The 24107-nt window shown below is 53.9% G+C and overlaps 1 protein-coding gene across 3 annotated transcripts in view; it reads right to left on the reverse strand.

The window, feature by feature from the left end:
• Positions 1 to 24107, reverse strand: part of ERGIC1 (endoplasmic reticulum-golgi intermediate compartment 1) — a 109874-nt gene that overhangs the window by 44161 nt on the left and 41606 nt on the right. For all 3 annotated transcript variants that reach the window (XM_062188680.1, XM_062188679.1, XM_062188682.1), the window contains exons 2-3: positions 14409 to 14470; positions 6096 to 6168 (exon numbers count right to left, since the gene is read on the reverse strand). In XM_062188680.1, the coding sequence (XP_062044664.1) occupies positions 6096 to 6168; positions 14409 to 14470 (135 nt within the window). The remainder of the gene's footprint in view (positions 1 to 6095; positions 6169 to 14408; positions 14471 to 24107) is intronic.

Below are 24107 nucleotides of genomic sequence, written 5' to 3' on the forward strand. Positions count from 1 at the left end.
AGGATCCCATGGCCAGGGAGAGGCAGAGGCAGGATCTGAGCCTGGAGACACACACCCAGATCCAGGCTCTTTTTACTGCATTATGCTCCCTGGGTAGGGGAGGCATCGGTGATGTGCCAAGAGCCACGTGGCCCCTTGGTAGACCCATGACAGTGGTGTCACTGTCCTTTCAGATCATCTATGGGTGTGTCCCACCCCAGCCACAGCCAAGAAGCTGCAGACACAGAGTGGTCAGGGTCCATTCTCTTTGTGTCCCACAAGTCTGCCTCTATCACCTCCACTGGCCACACCCAGAGGGCAGCAGCGACTGACAGCCCACCAGGATGAGGGCTCCGGAACGTGATTGGAGGAGGGCGCTGTCAGTCAGCACTCCCAGGAAGCAGGGTGGGGAGGAGTAGGGGACACAGTCCAGGCGGGGTGGTGGTGGTGGTGGTGGTGGTGGTGGTGGTGGTGGTGGTGACAGGCGGTAAGCAGTGGCCTTATAGGGAGAGGGGAAGACAGGGACTGGGAGGTATGGGTGGGGGGAGCGTAGGTGGAATGTGGCCGAGGGCCTCGAAATTCTAGGCTGAGGCGCGAGGCCGATGACATCTATGGAGAACAATTTTATTTACTTTTAGAAGTGCACTTGAATAGTTCAGATTCCTGCCCAAAGTCGCTGACCTCCACGCTTAGTGATTTGATCGAGTGGAAATTTACACAGCAGCAGTCGTGAGCCTGAGTGGGAGCGGGGTTGGGGGAGAAGCATCGCAGGGCACCCAGCAAGCACACTGGGGCCTCAGCTCTTCCAGATAAAAGAAAGCGCGCCCATTATCTTCCAGCTGGATGTGCAGCAAGCGCCCCTGGACCGCCAGCTGCCACGTCCTGCCCCAACCCCTCCTCCTCCTCCTCTTCCTCCTCCTCAGTCATCACCTGGCCCTCACCAGGGCCCAGGCTTCCGGGCATCCCTGCCCCAAACCCATCCTCACAGAGGGGATCTTTGAAGCATACACCTGCCCCTGACGGCTCAGAGGCCTTCGGGCCTCCCGCTGCTACCAGCCAGGTCCTCCACGCTCCCTAGTGTGGCATCATGGCTCTACCCGGCCCCAGCCACGAGCCAGGCCCAGGACAGATAACCCTGGTGCAGAGGTAGACTTCCAGCTGCTGGCCTTGCCACTCCTGGGTCTGCCAGGGGGAGCATGAGGACCCGATTCTGGGTGACTCCAAGCTGCCACTTCCCGGGGTGCCAGCTGCTTGACCACTTCACCCCAGAAGGGCATATCTAAGTCCAAAGTCCCAACCCCACCCCATACCCAGGCAGGGGCTCTGGAATGTTCTGGGTGGAGACGGGAATTATGACATACCAGGTAGGCAGGGCTACCTGGTCTGGCTTTGGTATCTGACAGACTTGGGTTTGACCCGAGCTCCACTGCGAACCAACCTCACATAGGTTTCAGCCTCCTGGTGCCTCAGTCTGCCCAGCTGCAGCCACCTCAGGGGCGCATGTGAGGATGCGAGGAGATGAATGCATTAACTCTAACCGGAGCAGGTGCACCTGGCGTGTGGTCCATGCACCACTGGGGGGGAAGTACTCTAAGTGATAATAGGCCATAAGTGACTGGTGCAGGGCTGCGGTCATCACATTTTATGATTCTGAAGCTTCACTGGCTTAATAATTATTAACAGCCATCAGACACTGGGCAGGCCAAGGCTGGAACGTCCTGTGTCCACCTTCTCTAAGGAGGGGGCTGCTCCCCCGGAGACAGCAAATCTCAGATTACAAGGATCATTCCTAGCCTGGTAGAACCCAGATAGGAGCCCAACCACCCAACCACGCCTTCCTCCCCAAGGGCCCAGGCCAGAACAAGCCTCTTATGTCACTGATAACCACAGGCTGGAGCTGGAGCAATGTTGATCCAACCAGCGGTGACCTCATTTCCTTGGGTTACAATCTCACGGTGGGGGGCAGGGCGCTGACCCACTGTGGTCACAAAATCACCAGCAGGGATGACGGGAGAAAAAGAACAAAACTGTGACCTTCCTTCATCCTTCCCCAAGGTGAGAGAGCCTGAGCAAACGAAGCCCCCCAGGGGGGCGATCCTTTCCCTCCCGATGCATTGTTAAATCCTGGGCTCTCCCCTGCTGACTCCCTTTGGGCTGCTCCTGCACTGTTAAGGAGAGAGCTGGGATTGTAGCATCCTTGTGGATGAGCCTCTGGCCCCTGCTCCCATCCCTCCTCCCTCCCTCTCTCCAGCAGCAGTGAGAATGGGAAGTGCTCAGCCCAGGGCCAGACACCAGGCAAACACAGGAAGGGGCCCCCAGCGCTTTTATTCCTCCCATGACTCCTCATCTTTCCTCCTCTCCAGGGACTTGGTGGGATCCCAGTGCCCGGCATGTGCCTAGGGCTGCAGCAGGGAGCACACTGCGCTCTCCGGAAGGGAGAGGTCTGCCCTTGGCAAATTCAGAGCTGACAGGGCTTGAAGGGCCGCTCGTGGTGCCTGGGCTCCTGTGGGGAGCGTGCCTGCTCAAGCTGCAAGTTCTAACATCAAACTTGCATGTCGGGGTGGGCATTTGCCATGGTGATCAGGATGCTGCTTGGGAAGCCTGTGTCCCAGGATTCTAATCAGGGTGCCTGGCCTGAGCCCTAGTTTCTCGCTTCCAATCCAGCTCCCTGCTAATGTGCACCCTGGGAGGCAGCAGATGATAGCTCAAATGCTTGGGCCTTTGCTACCCACGTGGGAGACCCAGAATGAGTTCTGGCTCCTGACTCTGGCCTGGCCCAAGCCTGGCTGTTGTGGGCATTTAGGAGGTGGACCAGCAGGTAGAAGATCTCTCCGTTGTGTGTCTCTATCTGTCTCTCTGCCTTTCAAATAAATAAAAACCAAATAAATATTCTTAGAAACCCAACACGTGTATATGTAGCCCACTGCCTCAGGGCCCTGGCTCCCTATGGGCTGGGCTAATGCCACTGCTCACACTGCTGGCAGGAGGCGACACAGGCCACTCTGAACTCAAAGGCAGGTGGACAGAGACAAGGAAATGAACACTCACTGAGCACTTACTACGCATGGGGACTTTAAAACGTTCATGTAAAATAGAACTAGGGGATACGTTTATCGTAGCACAGAAAATGTTGAAATCCATCATGGCTTTTACAAAGTAGGCATTCTCAGCGAACATTTCAAAGCACCCTCAGAAACCAGGGGGAGGGTAGCATCTACACCGTTTTAGTTAAAGTGGGGAATGCACAGGACACGAATAAATGCCTGTAGTGACAGGGACCTATCAATACTCAAGCGTGTCCCACGCCTCATTAAATACCCTTCCACTGAGTGCACCTGTCTAACATCACACACCTGCACCTGCTCCCTCTGTCTCCTCCCTGCCTGGCTTCTTCCTTCACAGCGCTCATCACCAACTGCTACACAGCTGGTCCTCGGAACCTGTGGGCTCCACATCCATGGACTCCATCAACCTTCCAGAGAAAATGTTCAGGAGAAGGAAAAAATGCACCCGTGCCGAATGTGTTCAGAGTTTCTTCCTCATCGTTAGTCCCTAAGCAATACAGCGTGACAACTATTTCCGTATGGTATCAGATGTTGTAAGCTGTCTGGGGGTGATCTGCAGTCTGCAGGAGGATGGACACGGGCTCCATGCAAAGAATATGCCATTTCATAGAAGGGTCTTGAGTATCCTTGGATTCTGGTATCTGTGGGGAGTAGGGGGAGTCCTGATGATACAGGGGAAATAGACTGTAAGATTAGGTAGGAATAACTGAGCTGGGAGATTTTCTCAATTTCTGCCTCTAGCCCTGTATTGTAACTCCACCTCCTTCCCTGTCAATCCAGTGTGGCCACTTTCCCATGACGCACCTGCTTCTCCTACACCAGGAAGACGACACCATCATGGCCACGTGGAAGTTAAGCTCAGTGGAGGTGCAATTCCCAGAAAGCCTCATGCACACTAACCCCCTCCAAACTCCACCCTCCCTGCATATTCAACTAGGGTACCCCCAACCCCCATAAAAGGGACTGTGACGTGCGAGAGTGGTCCTATTTGCCTTCTGGCTTCTGGCCTTTGTTGATCCTAGTCTCTGGCCTCCTCCCAGGCTCTCTCTGGCCCACTCAAGATGGGCATCTCTGCATGTGGGGTTGTTCACATTCTTCACCTTAAATAAACCTGCTCTCACCTGCGCAACTCACTTCCAACTCTGCTTTGGAACCTTTGTTGGGGCAAGGACTTGGAACATAATAACTGGAACACACAGAACACTACAGCGGATCCTCCCTGGACACCAAGGACGGTAGCATTGCAGTGTAGCTTCGTCCGTGTCTACCACCAGAGCTTCAGCTTTCCTGCCCCTCTGCATGCAGAACTACACAGGGAATAAGCAGACCTGGCCCTGGTTCCCAGAGCGAGGCCCCGTAATGGTGAGCAGCAGGCAGGGCCTGGCCCATCTGTGTTCTCACTACTGTATCTCCTACCCTGCCCGGTTTTTCACTGTGCTTGGCCGTGCCAGCCTCCTTCTGCCTCACAGCTCATTCCTGCCTTGGGGCCTTTGCTCATGCTCATGCTCCTGCCTGCTACATGCAAAGCCACATGCCAGGTGCTTGGGCCTTGCTGCTGCCACACGTGTCCTCCAGTCACCTGGCTCAGAACAGACGGCTGTGCAGAGCAGCCCCTTCTCCCAGAGGCCAGCAGGTGCAACAAGTACTTCCTAATGCCACCAAGTCTCAGTCTCTTGCAGCTTTCCCTGCTTCCACCTCTGACTTGCGAGAGGTCATCTCTAAGATGCTGGTGGCCCTAACATGTCCAGAGGGAAAGGCTGGATTCAGACAAGGCCAGCCCCCCAGTGGGCCCCTACATGGCCGAGGGGTCTTGGGAAGCAGACAGATCCTTTTCCAGAGCTGCAGGGAGCTATGACTCTGGTCTCCTGACCCTTGTTTGGCCGGCAACATACAGCCAGAGAGGTTGTGGGCAAGTCCAGGGTCACACAGCAGAGCAGTCACTGAGTAGAGGCCTCACCCTGGGTCTCCAGACACCTGGGCCATCAGATGCTCTTCCCACTACTCTGTCAGCCCCCTGGGCTGGGGTGCCAGGAGGGTTCAGAATAGGGTAGGGTGACAGGAAAGGTCACGTCCCCAGACCAGTGGAAGGTTTAGGAAGCTACACCTAGAAGCGAGGCAGGAAGAGGCAGTAGCAACGTCTCAGGACACAGGCAGACCCCAGAGCTACTTCCTAGCTGTGTGATCATGGTCAAGCCCTTGGTTCCCTCTTCTGTGAAGAGAGCACAATGCTGCTATCACGCCCCTTTGGGGACAAGCAGCCCCGTGTCTCGTCCCCGCTGTCTTCTGGCTGAAGATAGCCTTCCATGAGCAGAGAAAGAAACTTCCAGCAGGCAGCATGGCATCAGGCAGCCAGGGCCCAGCTCTGTGATGACTTCGTGGGTTATGAACACAGCCATGAGGAGGCTTGGTAGCCCCCAGCCAGCGCCAAGGGCAGGAAGCTCCTGGGTGTAATTCCATCTCCAAGGGGTGTCGGATGAGGTCGTGACTGAGTAATTCCCATGGCATCTGTGTCACACACCCGCAGGGGCGCTGACTCGGCTATCCTGATGGATGATTCTAGAAATCGGGGTGGGATTAACTCTGCATCAAGGGCCGCCAGGAAGCCCACACTGAGTCTCCCGCCCCGGATGTGGGCCTGAGAAGTGAGGGTGGCCCTCAGTGCAGGGGACTGGCCTCCACCATCAGCCACCACCTCGCCCCCTCCACGAGCAAGCTGCACCCATTTCTCTGAACTCCCGCAGTTGTAGCATCAAACAGCCCCGATGTGATCCAAAGGGAGAAGAGCCTACTGGCCAAACAGAGAGCTAGTGAAGATGGGAAAATGGTCCTGTTCATCGGCAGACAGAGGAGAGCCCCCAAGATGTTCTCAGGGTCTCCAAAGGGTCTTCTCAGGACCCCTTTAAGAGATAGTAAGGCCGCAGCCACAGGCTTGCAAAGGGCTGCAACAAAGTTCGGAGGTTTCTCGCCTTTTCAAGCCCCTCCCGCTCCGGGTGCCCCGGGTCCCTCAAGCCCCTGGGGGTGGGGGTGCGCCATCAGGGAAGCGTGACTCACACTTCTGTCGTGATGAAGCCGGTGAGCTCCGAGAGGAAGAGGAAGAGGATGAAGAGGCAGCAGCAGATGGAGACTGGAAGAAACAACAGGACACGCGTAGGATTAAGGGTGGAGGGCACCACGCACAGGAGGCCCCCCACCCCCCTGCTGCAGAGAGGGAAGCGGCCCCAGGACACAGGTGCAGGCTGGGGATCCCCCGGACTCTCTGAAGCCCCTTCTTGCTCATGACCTCCCTATGAAGCAGCCCCCGCCCAGACAGGCACAGACCTGGACCTGGTCGTGGGGTCAGCGGGGTGGGGATGGGGAGCCCTCCCGCCCCCAGAAGCCCTCCCAGGTGTAGCCCTGCCTCCACCAAGTGCTCTTGAGCGCAGACATCCGCCAGACAGAGGCTGCAAACTGGGGCCCATGGACGTGTTCTGTGTGCCTCACTGGAACCTATTTTACAAGCTGGAACTCACACAGGGCGACCCGGGGAGTTTACGCAAAATCCATGTGGTCAGCTTCTCCAGAACCCCCAGCCCTGGTTCCCACAGGAGGTCTGAGCCTGCCAGGTTTGTCCCAGGCCCCACCTCTCCCTCCTGCAGCCCCAATTATGAGGCTGGGGCTGAGTGTCAGCTGCAGTGCCCACGCCGCTCTCAGGGGCAGGACAGTGAGGACACTAAGAGCTGTGCTTCAGAGGGGACAATTCTTTTTTAAGTATTACTATTATTTCATTTGAAAGGCAGAGTTATGGGGGCAGAAGGGAGAGATCTTCCAACTGCTGGTTCACTCCTCAAATGGCCACAATGACCAGGGTTGGGCCAGGCTGAAGCCAGGAACCAGAAGCATCATCCTGGTCTCCCACATGGGTGCACTGGCCTAAGCACTTGGGCCATCTTCCATTGCCTTCCCAGGCACATTAGCAGGGAGCTGGATCAGAAGTGGAGCAGTTGGGACTCAAACTGGCACCTATATGGGATGCCAACATCACAGGCAGCAGCTTGGCCCACAGTGCCACAGTACTGACCCCATGAGACAATTCTTAATGAGCTGGAACACTTGAAACACTCAGCGCAGGATAGAGCAGGGGAGTCTGTCTTGGCCCCAGACCTCAGGGTCTGGCTCTCGACTTGGTGACCAGACCCATCTCCTGACACATCCTCCCAACATCCAGCCCCCCAGCCACATGGAGCCAACTGCTGCTCCCCAGAAACACGTTGCATTTGTTCCTTTGCCTGGCATCATCTTCCCCACCTTCCTTCCTCCTCCATGGTCATCCTCACTGCTGGGTGAACTCCAACTCGTGTTCCCAGGCCCAGGTTCAACTCAAATACCCCTTGGGAGGGGTAGACTCCCCCACCCCAAGTGCTGCTGGTCAGTCTTTTTTTTTCCTAAAAGTTGATTTTATTTATTTGAAAGACAGAGTTACAGAGAGAGGTAGAAACAGAGAGAGAGGTCTTCCATCCGCTGGTTCACACCCCAGATGGCCACAACGGCCGGAGCTGCACTGATCTAAAGCCAGGAGCTTCTTCTGGGTCTCCCAGGTGGGTGCAGGGGCCCAAGGACTTGGACCATCCTCTACTGCTTTCCCAGGCCATAGCAGAGAGCTGGACAGGAAGTGGAGCAGCCGGGACTAGAACCAGCACCCATATGGGATGCTGGTGCTTCAGGCCAGGGCTCTAACCTGCTGTGCCACAGTGCCAGTCCCAGCTGCTGTTTAATCTTTACTCTGCATCCCCTCCCACATTCTAGGGGCTGTCTGTGGCTGCTTCTCCCACTAGACTGATGTCCTGGAAAGAAGAACTACACAGCTCCAAGGCCTGGCCTGGGGTTGCAGGGGGGCAATCATGGGTACTGCGGAAGGCGGGAGTCAACACCCAGGGTACAGAACAAGGGCTGAACACACCTCACCAGGGCTTATCAGAGAGGAGAGCAGTCGGCACAGGCTGGCATGCCAGGGATGCTCTAGCTTCCTCCTCAGTGCCCGTGTGTCCCAGAGTTCCTTAACCTCACTGTTGTATTCATTTGGAAAATGCCAGCAGTCATACTATCTGCCTCATGGGACTGTCATAAGGGTTACTATTATAAAATTTTTTTTCTTAGTTTGAGAGACTGAGACATGAGACAGCACCCATACACTGGTTTACTCCCCAGATGCCTGCAATGGCCACGTCTGGGCTGGGTTGGAACCAGGAGCTCAGTCTAGGTCTCTCTGTGGGCAGCAGGGAACCAACCACTTCAACCACTACCACTGCCTCCCAGGGTCTGCCCTGGTGGGAAGCTGGGGTCAAGAGCCAGCCAGAGCTGGATATAGAACCTGCACCCTTTGATCCTGGATGCAGGTGCCTTCACCACAAGGCCAAATGCCTGCCGCTCCTCTGAAGACTGGAATAGCACAGAGATTGAGATTGAAACAGTCCTTGCAGGTAGTCACTGTGTTGGCATACAGGTCATCAGGGGATACTGAAGGGTTTGGTGACTTGGGAAAGTTGACCCTTAGCTTCTTGCCAAGAAAGGAGTTTGCAGTTCATCCTACTTGCTGATTCTGTTGCATTCTCAACAGCCTGCGCCTAGACTATCAGAACCATTATTGTGGATGCTAAAAAGCCAGTATTTATATTCTCTTTATTAGTCCAACTATGTACGGATGGCCCCCCACTTATGATTTGACTTGACAATTTTTTTTTTGGAGTTTTTACAATGGTGTTAAAGTGATACATGTTCAGTAGAAACCTAACTTCCAGTTTTGAATCCTGGTCTCTTCCTGGGCTAGCACTGTGTGGTGTGGCCCTCCCTGGATGCCCTACTGTGTGCCATGCTGCCGAGCTGCACTGTGCAGGAGGCCATGGCATTTTTGACATCGAATTTCAACTTGTGATGAATTTTTTGGGACATAACCCCATCGAGGGGGGAGGAGCATCTGCATTTATGTCTCTCTATTTTTTTTTTTGGACAGGCAGAGTGGATAGTGAGAAAGTGAGACAGAGAGAAAGGTCTTCCTTTTTGCCATTGGTTCACCCTCCAATGGCTGCTGCGGCCAGCGCATCTCGCTGATCCAAAGCCAGGAGCCAGGTGCTTCTCCTGCTCTCCCATGTGGGTGCAGGGCCCAAGGACTTGGGCCATCCTCCACTGCCTTCCCGGGCCATAGCAGAGAGCTGGCCTGGAAGAGGGGCAACCGGGACAGAATCCGGCGCCCCGACAGGGACTAGAACCCGGTGTGCCGGCGCCGCAAGGCAGAGAATTAGCCTGTTAAGCCACGGCGCCAGCCTCTGTCTGTCTATTATCCATCCACCAAACAGCCAAAAATGAGAAGGGGCATTTGTTGGGCACCTATGATGGGCCCTGTTGTGGGTGTATCAACAGACATCTCGTCTTGTCGCACCCCCACCAGCCCTGATGGTGCTTGTGCCTATGCTATGGGTGTGGAGAGAGGAAGAGACTGGGCATAGGACTGCCCTGTATGGGGGCAGGAGGCACACCCGGGACTCCTGTGTTCTAGAGCTAGTGTCTCGAGAAAAAGACCCCCCAAGAACTTGGGCTCCCAGCGAGCAGCAGACACCTCTGACTGCCCGCCGAGTCTCTGTGGCCACGCTGAGTTAGAGGGGACGCTGGAAATGCTCAGTGTCTCCCAGCCTTTGGAAAAGCTGGATGGGGGCAGTGTTTATGACCTTGGCTTTTGGAAAGCATAGGTCAGACACACACATGGTATGGAAAAAGAATTCAGCCACACAACGAGCTATACTGTGTGAGTGTCCACGGCCCTCCCATCCCTGTCACAGAACCACATGTCCTTCCATGGGCATCTTAGCCTGTAGAACAGGGGTGGGGAACCTTTATTATGCCAACAGCCATGTGGGTACTTAAAACATCATTCGTGGGCCGTACAAGATTATCAACTTAAAAATTTGCCTGCTGTGGCATAACAGGTTAAGCATCTGCCTAAGGCACCAGCATCCCATATGGGTGCTCCATTTCCAATCCAGCTGCTGTTGATGGCCTGGGAAAGCAACAGAAGATGGCCCAAGTGCTTGGGCCCCCGCACCCATGTGGGAGACCCGGAAGAAGCTCCTGACTCCTGGCTACGGATGGGCTCAGCTCTGGCAGTTGCAGCCATTTGCAGAGTGAACCAACAGATAGAAGACTTCTCCCTTGGTCTCTCCCTCTGTAACTCTGTCTCTCATGTAAATAAATAAATCTTCTTAAAAAATTGGTCTGCTGGGGCCAGCACCGTGGCTCAGCGGGTTAACACCCTGGCCTGAAGCGCCAGCATCCCATATGGGATGCTGGTTCAAGACCCGGCTGCTCCACTTCCTATCTAGCTCTCTGCTATGGCCTGGGAAAGCAGTGGAAGATGGCCCAAGTCCTTGGGCCCCTGCACCCACTTGGGAGACCCAGAGGAAGCTTCTGGTTCCTGGCTTTGGATTGGCGCAGCTCCGGTCATTGCGGCCAATTGGGGAGTGAACCAATGGATGGGAGACCTCTCTCTCTCTCTCTCTCTCTCTCTCTTTCTCTCTACCTCTCCTCTCTCTGTGTAGCTCTGACTTTCAAATAAATAAATAAATCTTTAAAAAAATTTTGGTCTGCTAGAGATTTTTTTGCACTTTGAGTTCCACTTGCAGCTGCCCTGGCAGAGCCAGACCACATGATTTTGTGGCCCTTATACGATCTGGGTGGGGGGGTAGGCGGAGGGAGGGAGCTGGTTGTTCCCTACCCTTGCTGTATAAGGGACTTTGAAAAGTTCACGGAAATGAAAGTAAATGATGTATATCCGCATGCAAAACACTTTAAAAACATTTATTTATTTGAAAGGCAGAGTTAGAGAGAGGGAGAGCTGGAGACAGATCTTCTATCTGCTGGTTTACTCCTCAAATAGCCTCAACAGCTGGGGGTGTGCCAGGCAGAAGCCAGGAGCCAGGAACTCCATCTTGGTCTCCCACGCACATAGTGGGGTTCCAAGCACTCAGGCCATGTTCCTCTGCTTTCCCATGTACGGTAGTAGGGAGATGAGCTGGAAGTGGGGCAGCCGGGACTCAAACTGACACTCCGATATGGGATGTGGGAGTCACAGGCAGAAGCTTAACCCGCAGCACCACACCGGCCCCAGGTCCAAAACATTTTTGAAGTTCACGTATAGTTTCTTCATAATATCTGTTTACCGTGAACTTTTTGGGGAGTCCCCCAAATGCACAGATTCCAAAACGCTTTGCACTCAAACGAACTCATGTTTTTAATCCCGTTTGTCCATGAACTTTCTCAAGTCCCCTTGTATGCAAGTCCCTTTTTCCTCTAAATGAGCAGCAGTGTCACTGGACACTCTTCCAACCATGCCCTGCTCACTCAGCAGATGTCCCAAGAGGTTCCCATCGGTTTATCCAGAGTGGCCATGGTTGGCTTGTTTTTTGTTTAAAGCCATAGAAGCTAATTTCAAATTTCTCCACTGGCTGCTGAGAAAATCACTGGGGGAGACCCACTGTCCCTCCAAACTTCCTGCATCCTGTTCTTTTACTTGTCCCTGCCAGCTGCAGCTAGGATACCTGCTGGGAGAGAACCCGACCACGCAGGGCTGCAAGCTTGCACCTGTTCTGCCCAAGATCACGTAGGAGCCACGTTTTGGAATTGCTCCCAACGCCTCCAGACCCTCAGCAAGCCAGTGGGTGCTGCAAGGATGAACAGGTGCAATGCAGGGAGTGTGTCTGGAGGCCAGAGTGGACCCACCTAGACCTGGAACCAGCAGCCTCCCTGCCAGTGTGCCCCAGAGTTCTCTTTCCAGACTGGAGGCGGGGCACCTGGGGAGGAGGGGGCGGAGGCTTCTTCCTGGAACCTGGGTGCTTTGTTAAGGCTGACAAGGCAGACAGGACAAGCGCCGTGTCTGCCGGGCTGACACTCAAAGGTCTCGGTGACACCTGCTCTGTGGTGTCTGCTCCTCTTGTCCCTGCGCAAGCTGCAGGGACAGAGCTGTGGTCTCAATACCACCCTACTGACCCAGAGCCTAGCACCTAGCAGGCAGCCTCACAGGAGCTGTGTAGAACAGGTTCACAAACTGGTTGCACAAACCCCTTTCTCCTCACGTGCCCTTCACACCCCTGCCCCTGGGGACGAGGGGCGATGCTGCACTTTCCAGAGTTGTAGACCCTTGTGGGTTGGTTGTGAGCTCCAGCAAGATGGTGCTAGGACAGTTGTCTGTATGCTGAGGGCCTGGCAGGTGCCCGGAGACAGACACATGCAATCCTCTGATCAGGAAACTGAGCTGCAGAGACGTGAAGTGGGATCTGCCCAAGGTCACAGCAAGGGTGGTAAAGATTCCAGCTCTGCCTGATGGGAGGGCCAGGGAGGGGCACCTGCCGCTCAGCTGTGCTGTTCCCAAAGCCTGGCATGAGGGCAAGATAGGGGGTGGGGATCACTGAGGTCACCCTCCCCAGCTGGCCCCAGGGACCCTGCTCAGGAAGTAGGGCTAGGACAGCCAGTGGGGAGGGTCCCTCGCCCACCTGAGTCCTGGCTCTGGCTCTACCTTCAGTGACCTGTGAAACTTTGGATGGGACAGTCTCTGAGCTCATTTTGCTCCTCCAAAAAGGTGAAAAAACCTTTAACTGTGGAGTAATAACACATGTAGAAACAGCACAGAGCTCCCTCGCACACAAGCTTCCCCCAGCGTCCCCTCGTCACAGCGCAGAAACCCACATGGGCGCAGTACGAGTAACTACACGGCACACTTCATTCGGGTTTCACCCGTCTCTCACAAACGCCTTGCTTCTGTTCCAGGAAACAGATCCAGGATCCGGCTTGCACTTAGTCCTCCCGGGTCGTCAGCGTCTCATCTCTGTCTGTTTCTCTGTCTTTCCTCTGCTTTTCAAGGCCTGGCCACTTCTGAACAGCCCCTGACTGGTCCCTGTGTCTAGGACTGTGATGCTTTCTCACCATCAGCCTGGCTTGTGGTGTGCTGGGCAGATCCCACAGAGGCGAGGCGCCGCACACGTCACACCAGAGGTACACACGTGACACCCATGTGACTGCTGGGGACGCCAGCCTTTGTGGCCTGGGTAAGGCCATGTCTCCAGGCCTCCCTACAGTCAAGGTACTATGTTTGGTTTCTAGTCTCTATTCTTCGGAAGAGTCTCAAGACAGGAGAGCTAAGCTCCCTCCTGGATTTATCGTCTGGAATTGTTGCTGCCATTGATTTATGTCAGCATGCACTCACAGACCTTCCTCTAATTCTTTGGGTTCTAAAGCAACAGTGTCATTATGTATTACTCTGGGTCCTCCTTCAGGCTGGCTCTTGGTTCCTGCTGATAGAAGGTGCCCCAGGCTCACTTTGCACTTTCTCTGCCCAGTCCCCAGATCTCTTGTTCCTCCAAGGAGCCTCCAAGGACCATTTGAAGAATGGTCTTTAGAAACACAAATATGGATGGGTTTGTGATTTTTAGAACAAGCATTGGGTAAAAGTGTGCTTAGGTACAAAGCTCAAATTGTTTCTGCCAGCCTTGAGCCCCACTTTCCTCTCCCGGGGCAGCCCTGTCTGTTGAGCATCTCTTACTGCAAGTGCGTGGGGCCAGAAGTGCTTCAGATGGCAGCTTTTCTGGGGATTCTGGAATAGCTGCAGATATATAACGAGACAAGGACCCCTTACGCACATAGCCCAAAGGTGATTTTATACAGTATTTTCAGTGCGCCTGTGTTTTGAATATGATCCTATTATGTGAGGTTCAGGTGTGGAATTTTCCACCTAAGGCATGCAGTGGTCAGAACATTTTGGATTTGGAGCATTTGATTTTAGCTTTCTGAATAAGGGATGCTTGATCTACGTCGGTGATTCTGCAGGTATCCTCGCAGAAGCAGCCAATGTGCATGCCTTGCAGGGTTATGGCAAGGAGAAAGATTTAACATGGAAGTACGTGAAGGGCCTGGCAAGATGCACCTCATTTCTTCCCTGCCACCTTGCTTCTTTCCTCCCTGGGTCAGAAGTTCTGCACGTGTCGCTGGCATTGTGTCTCTGGCATCCATAACACAGTGCCAACTGGAGTCTCGGTTGCTCTGCTTCCAATCCAGCTCCCTGCTGATGCACCTGGGAAGGCAGTGGAAGATGGCTCAACTGCTTGAGGCCCTGCTATTTATGTGGGAGACCTGGATGGAGTTCCTGGTTCCTGGCTTCAGCCTGGCCCAGCATGGACTACTGCAGCCATGGAGGGGAAATGTACCAGCAAATAGAAGCTCTCCCTCCCTCCCTCTCTCAAATAAATAAATGAATAAATCTTAAAAGCTTTGCACAGAGAAAGCAGGTGCAGGTGCCAGGGGTGTATGAGGCAGGTGTGGGGAACCCTCAGAAGGGCGACTACTCACTGATGGCCCCAGTGTACGTTGGCTGCGTGAGGTCTTTGGGCACCTTCCTGTAGATGTCAAACCTGCAGAAAAGAAATGGAGAGGAGTGAGGTGGGCACAGAGGACAGGGCTCAGGCAGCAGAAGCAGCATCAGCTGCCAGGGGGCGTGGGTCAGCGAGCCACTGCTCTCCCCAAAACCAGCACCTTCCACCCCTTTCAGATCCCCTGCTCCAAAAGGCCTCGCAGGAGCCCCCTCTGCTAGAACCCCCCTCACACACCCCCATCTGTCAGTGGCATCCCCTGAATCTTCTTTGCTTACCCACGGTTGTTACGAACGACCTCGCTCACCCCTCTGTATTGGTTTGTACTTTTCTGGGGGTCTTCTCCCATTAAACTGTAACCTCCATGAGGGCAGGACCTCAGTAGGTTTCACCCCAGCCATGTCCCCAGACCCTATAGCAGGGGCCTGGTGCTTAGCAGGCACTTGACATACTACTGTGGAATGACCCCAATACCTGAGTCTTGGTGGCTCTGACGCTACAGGAAACAGGGAAACGCAGAGTCGCCACCGGAGTTACGCGATGGCGCTGATTCTCGCTCTGCGTCACCTCTCCGCCCCCTCTTCCCTTTCCTGCCTCCACCGCCTCCTCCTGGCTCCACTCCCCCCTCCCTCCCCCACCGGCTCCTGCCACCTGCTTCTTGGAGCTTCTTCAGGACTCTAAGGCACGAGGTTAACGTCAAACTCAGCCCACAGCCCGTGGCCTTGGTGTCCGCCCTGGCTCCTGGCTCCTCTGGGACCCCCTCCTTCCTCCCCAGAGGCACACAGATGCCTTCCTTTTTTGTGGATGCCGCCTGAGCACAGGGGAGCTGCGGGGCTCAGGGAGGGGGAGCAGAAGTAAGGGTTTCCCAATCAGGCAGACGCGGGTTTAACTGGCCCCACGTTACCACCGGCTACTGAAGAGTTAAGGTCCTAGAATCAGGCTGCCCTGATCAAATCTTGGCTGGCCCTCTGCCTCACGGTTCTGTGTCCTTAGGCAAATGACCTCTCCTCATCTGTAAAAGTGGGGCGCAAGGAGACCCCCTACAAGGCTGTGGAGAGGTGGCAAGGAAGCACGAGTGCACGAGGGATCTGAGGTAGACAGGTGGTGAGGGAGCCCCTTGCCCCGGCCCCCTCCCCAACCGACCCTGCACGGCAGGATGGCTCCCACCCAGCAAGTGCTACCAGAGCCCTCTGGCCACAAGACGCTGCCAGGCTCCCGAGACAAGCCAGACAAGCCGCCCAAGGTTGAGGGGTGGGGGTCAGTCGCTCCAGCCACGGGGCACAGGCTGGCAAGTGCTTCCTCTGTGCGCCCACTCAGCCCAGTGCAACAGCCTGGGCCTCTTGCGTAAGTGCCGACGCTCGACTGCTTGTGCTCACCGTAATTACATACGACACGCGCTGTTTCCTAGGACCTCGGGGGAGGAAAAATCCCTGTGCGCTGCCAAGGTGAAAGGTACGACTTTCTCTGCCGCCTGCCTGCCTACTCAGCTCCCGTACTCTGAAAACCCACAACTCTTCAACCTCGAGAGGCATCTTAGACGTGAGAGCACCTGCTGTGGGGTCCGACTGCCTGGGTTCAACCGTGACTCCACCACTGTGTGACCTTGGACATGTCACTCAAGCTCTCTGTGTCTCAGTTCCTCTGTCCATAAAATGGGGACAGAGACAGGAACCAGCTCCTGGCACAATGATGAGGCTCAAGTGACTGAGCACTCGTAAAGTACTTAGAACTGTGTCTGGCACCCAGGAAGTGCTATGTGAGTACTTGCTGCTACTATTTAAATTTGAGAATACATACATATATATGTAGGTACATATGTATATATTGAAAGACACAGATTTAATCTGCTAATTCACTCCCCAAATGCCCACAATAGCTGGAGCTGGACCAGGCCAAAGATGGGAGTAAAGAACCCAATCCAGGTCTCCCACAAGTCCTTGGCCATCACCTGCTGACTCCAGGGATTGCACCACCAGGAAACTGGAGTCAGGAGCCAGAGTCAGGAGTTGAACATAGATACTATGGAACGGGATGTGATAGGAGTTGAACACAGGTACTCTGGAATGGGATGTGATATGGGATGCACCTATACTGGTGTCTTAAGTGCTGGGCTAAACACCTGTCCCTGCATTTCTACAAGTAATGCTCATCTGACTGCTATTCAGGAGGCTCCTACTGTGTGCTGAGCCCTCCTTATAGGCATAGGGACATGGAGCTAAGATTCGGGCCTTGACTGAGGGAGCCTACAGTTTAGCAGCACAGTCAGTGGAGTGCAGCTCCAGGCTGGGTCAGCTGGAGGTGCTGGGGGCACCCAGGAGGGGCCCCTGTGTGAAGCTTCCTGCAGGAGGTGGAATATGAACACAGCTGTAGGAGGAGAGGCAGGTGGGTGGAGGGAGCGAGCCAAGATTAAGCAAGTGCAGGATGGAAGTGGGGGTGTGATGCGGAGCAGCGACTTCCAGACTTCCAAGACTTCCAAGTGGGGAACAGGAGGGAGGAAGAGGAGACTGGGGAGCTGGGAGGGGCTGTAAGTGCCACCTGGGCCCAGGCAGGCAACCTCAGGGGCAGCAGTCCCCTGCTTACAATGGCTCAACTTGGGAGCTTGTGATTTTACAACAGCGTGAAAGCCACCAGCACTCAGTAGCAACTGAGCTTCAAATTCTGAGTTTGGATCTTTTCCCGGAGCCCACGACATGAGACCCCATCATCTCAGGTGACACTGGGCAGCTGCCGCAGCAGCAACCACAACTTCCGGTCAGTGCTGCAGTATTGATATCTTCTGTTCAACCAATGACATGAGCTACATGAGCTATTCAACACCTGATTATGAAACAGGTTTTGGGATAGATAACTGCCTGGCCGTAGGCTGAGGTCGGCGTCCTGAGCCTGTCTAAAGCAGGCTAGGCAAAGCAGGTGCAGTAAATGAGTTTTTGACTTAAAATATTTCCGACTTCCAACGGGCTGATTGGGACTTGACCGCACTGTAAGTCCAGGGGCGTCTACACTGCCAGACAGAAGTGTAGACTTGGGGTGGCTCAGGTGAAGTGAATTCTTCTAAGTTTTCAGAAGACAACTTGGGATTTTATACTCAAGTCCCCTGTTCTCCAGTGTCGGGCCAACAACTCTGCAGGACAAATGAGACGAATCTGCAGGTGGAATGAGGCCCAGGAGCCTGCTCTGGGGCCAGCTAAGCTAAGAGGCCCTGCAGCCTGGGAGAAGGGCATGGTCCGCCTTGCATCTTAGAACGGCCCACACCGCTTCTCGGCCTTTTGGCTAAGATCAAGTGTAGAACGGCCCACGCCACAGTGGAGGGAGCATGGGCTCCTCCGGAGGTGGTAGGGTCAGCGGGGGCAGCAGTGGGAGGGGTCTCGTCCTCATTCTGCCCCAACCTACAAAAAAAAATCACTACCCCTTGCTGGGCCTCCCTTGCCTGCCTATAAAATAAGGGGGAGCATGCAGGATCTCAAAGGACTCCTCCAGCCAAGGACAGAACTGGCAGCCATGTCCTGAGATCAAAGATGCCCCAGGTAACAGACAACACAGCTTCCAGTCAGGTCACTGTCAGGGACCCTCAGGTAGAAACTGGGCCTCACCATTTACAAACTATTGCTTTAAAACTGGGGGTCTTGGGCTGGTGCTGTGGGTACAGCATGTTCAAGTCCTGGCCTGCAGTATCCCAGATGGGCACCAGTTCGAACCCCAGCTGCTCCACTTCTGGTCCAGCTCCTTGCTAATGTGCCTGGGAAAGCAGTAGAAGATGGCCCAAGTCCTTGGGCTCATGCACCCATGTGGGAGACCCGGAAGAAGCTCCTGGCTCCTGGCTTCGGATCGGCTCAGCTCAGCAATTTGGGGAGTGAACCAGTGGATGGAAGATGTCTCCCCTCTGTGTCTCTACGTCTCTCTGTAACTTTGCCTTTCAAATCAATAAAATAATAAATCTTTAAAAAAAAAACTGGGGGTCTGGTGGGAAGTCAGAATGAGATGGGGGGGGGGGGGACTGAGGCAGTGTCAGAGTGCAGCCAGGGTGAAGACTGGGAGAGATGGGAGATTGTCATATACAGGGGGCTGATCAGATAGGTACATACACAGAGGATGGTGGGGGCTGGGTGCCACTGTTGGGGAAGGGAGGTGCAAACACGCCGTGTTAAAGAGTGGAAATGGGGATGGGCACTGTGACGCAGTGAGGTAAGCTGCGGCCTGAGACGCTGGCACCCCATATGGGAGGGCCAGTTCAAGTCCTGCTCTGCTTCTGACCCTGCTTCCTGCTAATGCACCCGGGAAGGCAGCAGAAGGCAGTCCAAGCACTCAGGTTCCTGTCACCCACGTGGGAGATCCTGATGGAATTCTGGGCTCCTGGCTTTGGCCTGGCCCAGACCTGGGGCCACTGCAACCATTTGGGGAGTGAATGAGCAGATGGAAGGCATCTCTCTCTCTCTCCCTGTTACTCTGCCTATCAAACAAATGAGGTAAACCTTTAAAAACTTTTTAAAAAAAGTGGCAGTGGAGGCAGTGATTTGAATTTGTGATTTCGAATAGACAAAAACACAAAACTAGACTGGTGTGTGTTCCCTGGTCACACATGTTGGACACACACTTCCTAGCTCTTTCCAGATAGAGGGCTCAGCACAGCGACAGCCTGGTAGCAATCAGGGCAACCAGCACTCACATCTTGGCTTCTAAATTATTATTCTCTACTCAAAGGACTCAGAGCTCTTTGGAGAACTGGCAGTTTCCAGTACTGGGCAGAGAAAATAAAATACAAGATGAGCTTGGACCATCTTATATCAGAAAGCAAGAAAGTGTTCAAAGAATGAAGGGGCAAGAAGCCAGCTCAAGGGGGCTCCCACTGGCTGAAGAACGGACAACAGAGCATCCAAGTCAGTGCTGACGGTGGGCGTTTAGCCTGGTATTGAGATACGGGTTAAGACACCTACGTCCTATCCTGGAGTATCTGGGTTTGATTTCTGGCTCCAGCTCTTGACTCCAGCTTCCTGCTAATGTATACCTTGGGAAGCAGCAGTGATGGCTTGTGCCATCCACATGGGAAACCTGGACTGAGTTCCTGGCTTCAGTCCTGGCCCAGCTCTAGCTGTTAGGGGAATTTGGGGAGTGAACTGGTCAGATGGGAGATCTCTGGTGTCTATGTCTGTCTCTTTCAATCTCTCTCTGCTTTTCAAATTAAAACAAAACAAAATAAAATCTTATTTTTAATGTCCCAGTTTCAATTTCTAATAAATTAGGCAACTACAGATATAACATACAAAAACCTAAAAAATTTTAAAGAGAATCGTGGGTGATAACTCATTGTATAAAACAGGAAGCCAGTAATCTATACAGATTAATAAAGAAATGAGTAAACTTAAGGTTGGATGAGAATCAGGACACTGACCTACCTTCAAGCCCCCTCCCATGATGCACTGGTTAATCACAGAGCGGACAGGAGGTCTCAGAGGAGAAACCCTGCAGAGACTACCTTCACCAGGTGAGGAGAGTGAACATGACCAGGAAGGGGCAGGGCAGCTGCTGTGGCCCCGATGTGCTGTACCAAGGACACAGCAGCTCTGCTGGGGTGCTAAAAATGCACAGCTTCAACCTGGTAGTGAGAAAACAGCAACTCCAAGTTGAGGAGCTGCAAAACCACCAGCTAGCGTTCGTCAAAAGTGTCAGAGTCAGAACGGACAGACAAGGGCTGCAGCATGGCCAGGGCCTGGAGGAGATCCTGACGCTGACAACGTCTGAGTCACATCTGCAGGTGGCTCAGCAGGACTCAGGAGGCTGTGGTCCTGGTTTCAAGAACAGCATCATGATTGTAAAAGGTGTCTAATTTTGGGGGAAACGTGGGCAAATTATGGACACATGGGAACTCTTGTGCTCTTTTACCAGTGGTTTTTTCTTTAAATCTGAAAACATTAAAAAATGAAAAAGTAAAGCATTTAAAAATATTTCATGGGAATTTTCAAAAAGGGGGCAGATGCTACTAAAGAAGTCCACATAACCTGCTTTCTTTACACAGGCCTGGTCTCTTGAGGCATCTGAATTGGAGGTGCTCATTTAAAAAATGTTTGCTGAGCACACTGGGTGACAGGCAGAGCACATCTCTGTCGGGAGGCAGGAAACGGGGAAGGAAGCCAGGTGAACAAAGCACCCAGAGGAAAGGCTTGGACCAAACACAAAGGCGATCAAAATCACAGCTGCTCTGGAAAGCCTAAGTGGAGCTGCGGTAGTCGGCTACCATAATGAAACCCCCGAGGCAGGCCAACTTTAGCAAGAAAGGAGGTGTATTTTGGCTCATGCCTCAGCAAGTGCAAGGTCAAGGCCCTGCACCTGATGCTCCTGTTCTTGCTGGAGGAGTCAGGGGGCCGTGCAGGACACCACGCGGCGAGAGGGAGGACGTACCTTCCCTTTGGTTAGGGAGTCACTACGTTTCAGCCACGGGCTCCACCTGACATTTCCCAGTCCTGATCACCTCCCGTCAGCTCCTCCTCTGAACGCCACAGCTGGGTCAAGTTTCCACCCTTTCAATACCTCACAATGGTATTAATGGGTTTAATTCTCAACTCAAGAAGCCTTGGAGGACTCCCAAGCTATGTTCAAGCCGTGGCCCACGCTGAACCATGATCACTTCCGCCCGAGGCCAGCCAATCCGACACCATTTGCATTCATTCCTCACCATAACCCTGGTACACCCTGATCCTCATTTTCCCAGGGAAGAAGGCTGAGGCTCAGGTGGGGGCCACTTCTCCCAGTTACCAAGCCGATGAGCTGCGGAGCTGGAATTCAAACTAGGGTCTGAGTGCCCAGGCCAAGGTCCTTCTGCAGCCCTGTATTTGTGGGGCCAGTTTGAAGCTCCCTGTAAACTGGATTAAGGTCTCAAGATCTTGCTTATCTGCTTTTCCCAGGATGCTGCCCCAACCAGGGCAGACAGGAGTATCCTGGAAGATAGAGACCTGCTCAAAATTCACTAGTTCATGTGACAAATGGGTCCAAGGCACGGTATTGGATGGTGGGGAAATGGAGCTGATGAAGGCAGACATGGTCCCTGCCCTTACAAAGCTGCCAGTCTAGCAAAGCTTTTGGCACCTCGGGAAGTCATGTGACCACAATATGCCCTAATAATGTCGCTGTTCCCATGCCAGACCCAAGCAGCGGAGTGGTGGAAGGGCAGAGGGACTTGAAAAAGACCCTGGTTGCAGAGCTGACCACAAGCCCAGTGAGTCAGCCTTGAATGTCTCTGAGAAGACGGTCTGCCAGGCGGCTGGTGAGAACCAAGACATGTGACAGATGACCAGGAAGTGAGTGGCCTGTCCTCCGGCTCACATCAGTCAGTGTGGGGCCGCTTCGTGGAGAAGAGAATGTGGAGGAAAGGGTAAAGAAAACGGGGGAGGGGAAAGGGATGCTCAGTGTCAGCCCTGCTACGTGTGGGGCCACGGCAGGCCCTTGACTGGCAGGTTCTCATCCAATCCCCTTGACAGATTTGTGAGCTGGGGAACTGCTGTCTCATTTCACAAATGAGGCTGAGAGAGGCTGGTGGCTTGGCCTAAATTCACACACCTATGACGAGCCACGCCGGGGGTCTGAATCCAGGCCCAAATGTGTTCTTGCTCCTCTTTCCAATAGTGTGGGGATAAACCAGGCCCATTTGGGTGGACAATACTTCTTAGGAAGAGGAGTCAAAGAACTGGAATTGCTGAATCGTCAACAGAGAAAGCTCAAGGATGGAGTCTTTTATGGTTGACAAATAAAAAATGCTCTCTCCGGGCCCGCCCACCAGCCTGTGGGTTTCTCAGGGGCAGGTCCCAGGCTCCTGCCCTCCCAGTCCTGCCCAGCCCTGGACCCTGGGGAACTGAGTTATGAATGGATCTGCACAGGGACAAGATCCAGTAGCTGGCCTTCAAAATGGAAGAAGGAAACGGATGGTGGAGAAGCCGGTGATGGGGATACAGGGGTTCTGTTACAGGACTGTTCTACTTCCATGGTACCCAGACATTTTCCCTTAGAATAAAAGGGCAACAGCGGCTTGACTTAAAGCAAGAGAACAGTCACCTGCATTTCAGAACTACTGGATGGCGAAGAGTAGAGAGCGAGGGAGCAGTAACTGGAGCAGGGCGGTTCCGAGCTTTAGCCCCTGCTGGGACAGCATCCCGAGACCTCGCTGTCAGCCCTGCAGAGATCACGGCGTGCCACCCACCCATGGCACAGAAAGCAGAAGCCTCAGGAGGAGGAGTGCCTCACCCAGCCCACGGGCGCATTAAACTCAAGAGTACTTGAAACAGAAAGGAACCCCGACAATAAAGCCTCGTGAGCTCGTGAGTCCTTGCGTTTCTCGTGCCCTTGAAGAACTGTGTGCCAGGGGCTCTCAACCAGGAGTGATGTCTGTGCGTCCCAGGGGACACGTGCCAACATCTGGCCACATCCTGGCCCTCACAGCTGGGGGTACAGGAGGCCATGGCACCTGGTTGGTACAGGCCAGGGCTGCTACTGAACACCCTCCAGTGCACCGTATGTCTCCCTTACCCCAGTCACAATAGTGCTGCACTGAGAAGCCACACTGACAGCAGAATAAACTTCCCATGTAGAAGCTCAGGTTCCCGCCGATCCTATTACTAGGGGTTACTTCTGCTCCTGCTGGGTCAGAGCCACAGCCTCGAGGGCCCCCAGGAACCTGAGTTAAACCATCTTTTCCTCCCCCATTTTGATCTGTGCTTGAGAAGGCAGAGCTCACATGAGAAAAACAAAACAAAACAAAACAAACAAACAAACAAAAAAAAAACAAATTGGCCAGGGAACCCACAGGGAAAAGGGCAAATCCACCTGGCTTTCCTCTGTGACTTCTACTCTAGTGGTGCGATCCAGATACGGATGTCACTACTGCAATCAAAACATTGCCAAACGCATGGCTCCAGCTCCATCACACCCCGGCATAGAGCAGCCTCCCTGAGAACACCTGCCAGGGTCCTGTGGGTCCTGCAGCCAATGAGAAGGAGGACAGAGGACCTCCTCAACAGCACTGCGCTGGGCAGCTCACACTGGACCTCCTGTGCAGGGATGGCTGCAGAACCGAAGCCCAAATAAACACGTGTGACTTCCCATGTCCCCGAGCAAGGCGACGGCCCCTGGAAACAGCTGACTAACGGGTTTCAACTGTCACTTCTTTTCATAGCAGAACGCCTCAGCTTTGCTATTTTAACTTTTGCTGCCGGGGGCCTCACTTCTCCCCGGCTCTCACCGATGGATCTCGGATCACTGTGTGGTTCACCCATCGTGGGCGGCTAGCGGGCGGGCGCTTCTGATGTCACTGTTTCCGAGGCTTAATGAAATTAGACGCCATGTAGGAGCAAGTCATTGGAAGTGGTGGGTCACTCGTCCCAAAAATAGCCATCAAGGTTTTTAGTTGTAGCTCTGGCCTGGTCAACCGTGACCACCAGCTTGGCAAAACCCTGAGTGCCAAGGGCCAGGGACTTAGGTAAAAACCTCATTTGTTTGTTCACTTACTCATTCCCCTCTACGTTACTGAGTCCATTAACACAGGGGCTGTGCCAGCGTGTGTGTGTGTGTGTGCATGTGAGTGTGGGGCACAGAGGCGAATGAACACATCAGAGCTGGGAGGGGAGGCGGAAAGGCCAAGCACGAGCCCTAGAATCATTCTCTCCACTTCCTCTGCAATCCTGACCTTGACATTCAA

Source organism: Lepus europaeus, chromosome 4, assembly GCF_033115175.1.
Source record: "Lepus europaeus isolate LE1 chromosome 4, mLepTim1.pri, whole genome shotgun sequence".
NCBI lineage: Eukaryota > Metazoa > Chordata > Mammalia > Lagomorpha > Leporidae > Lepus > Lepus europaeus.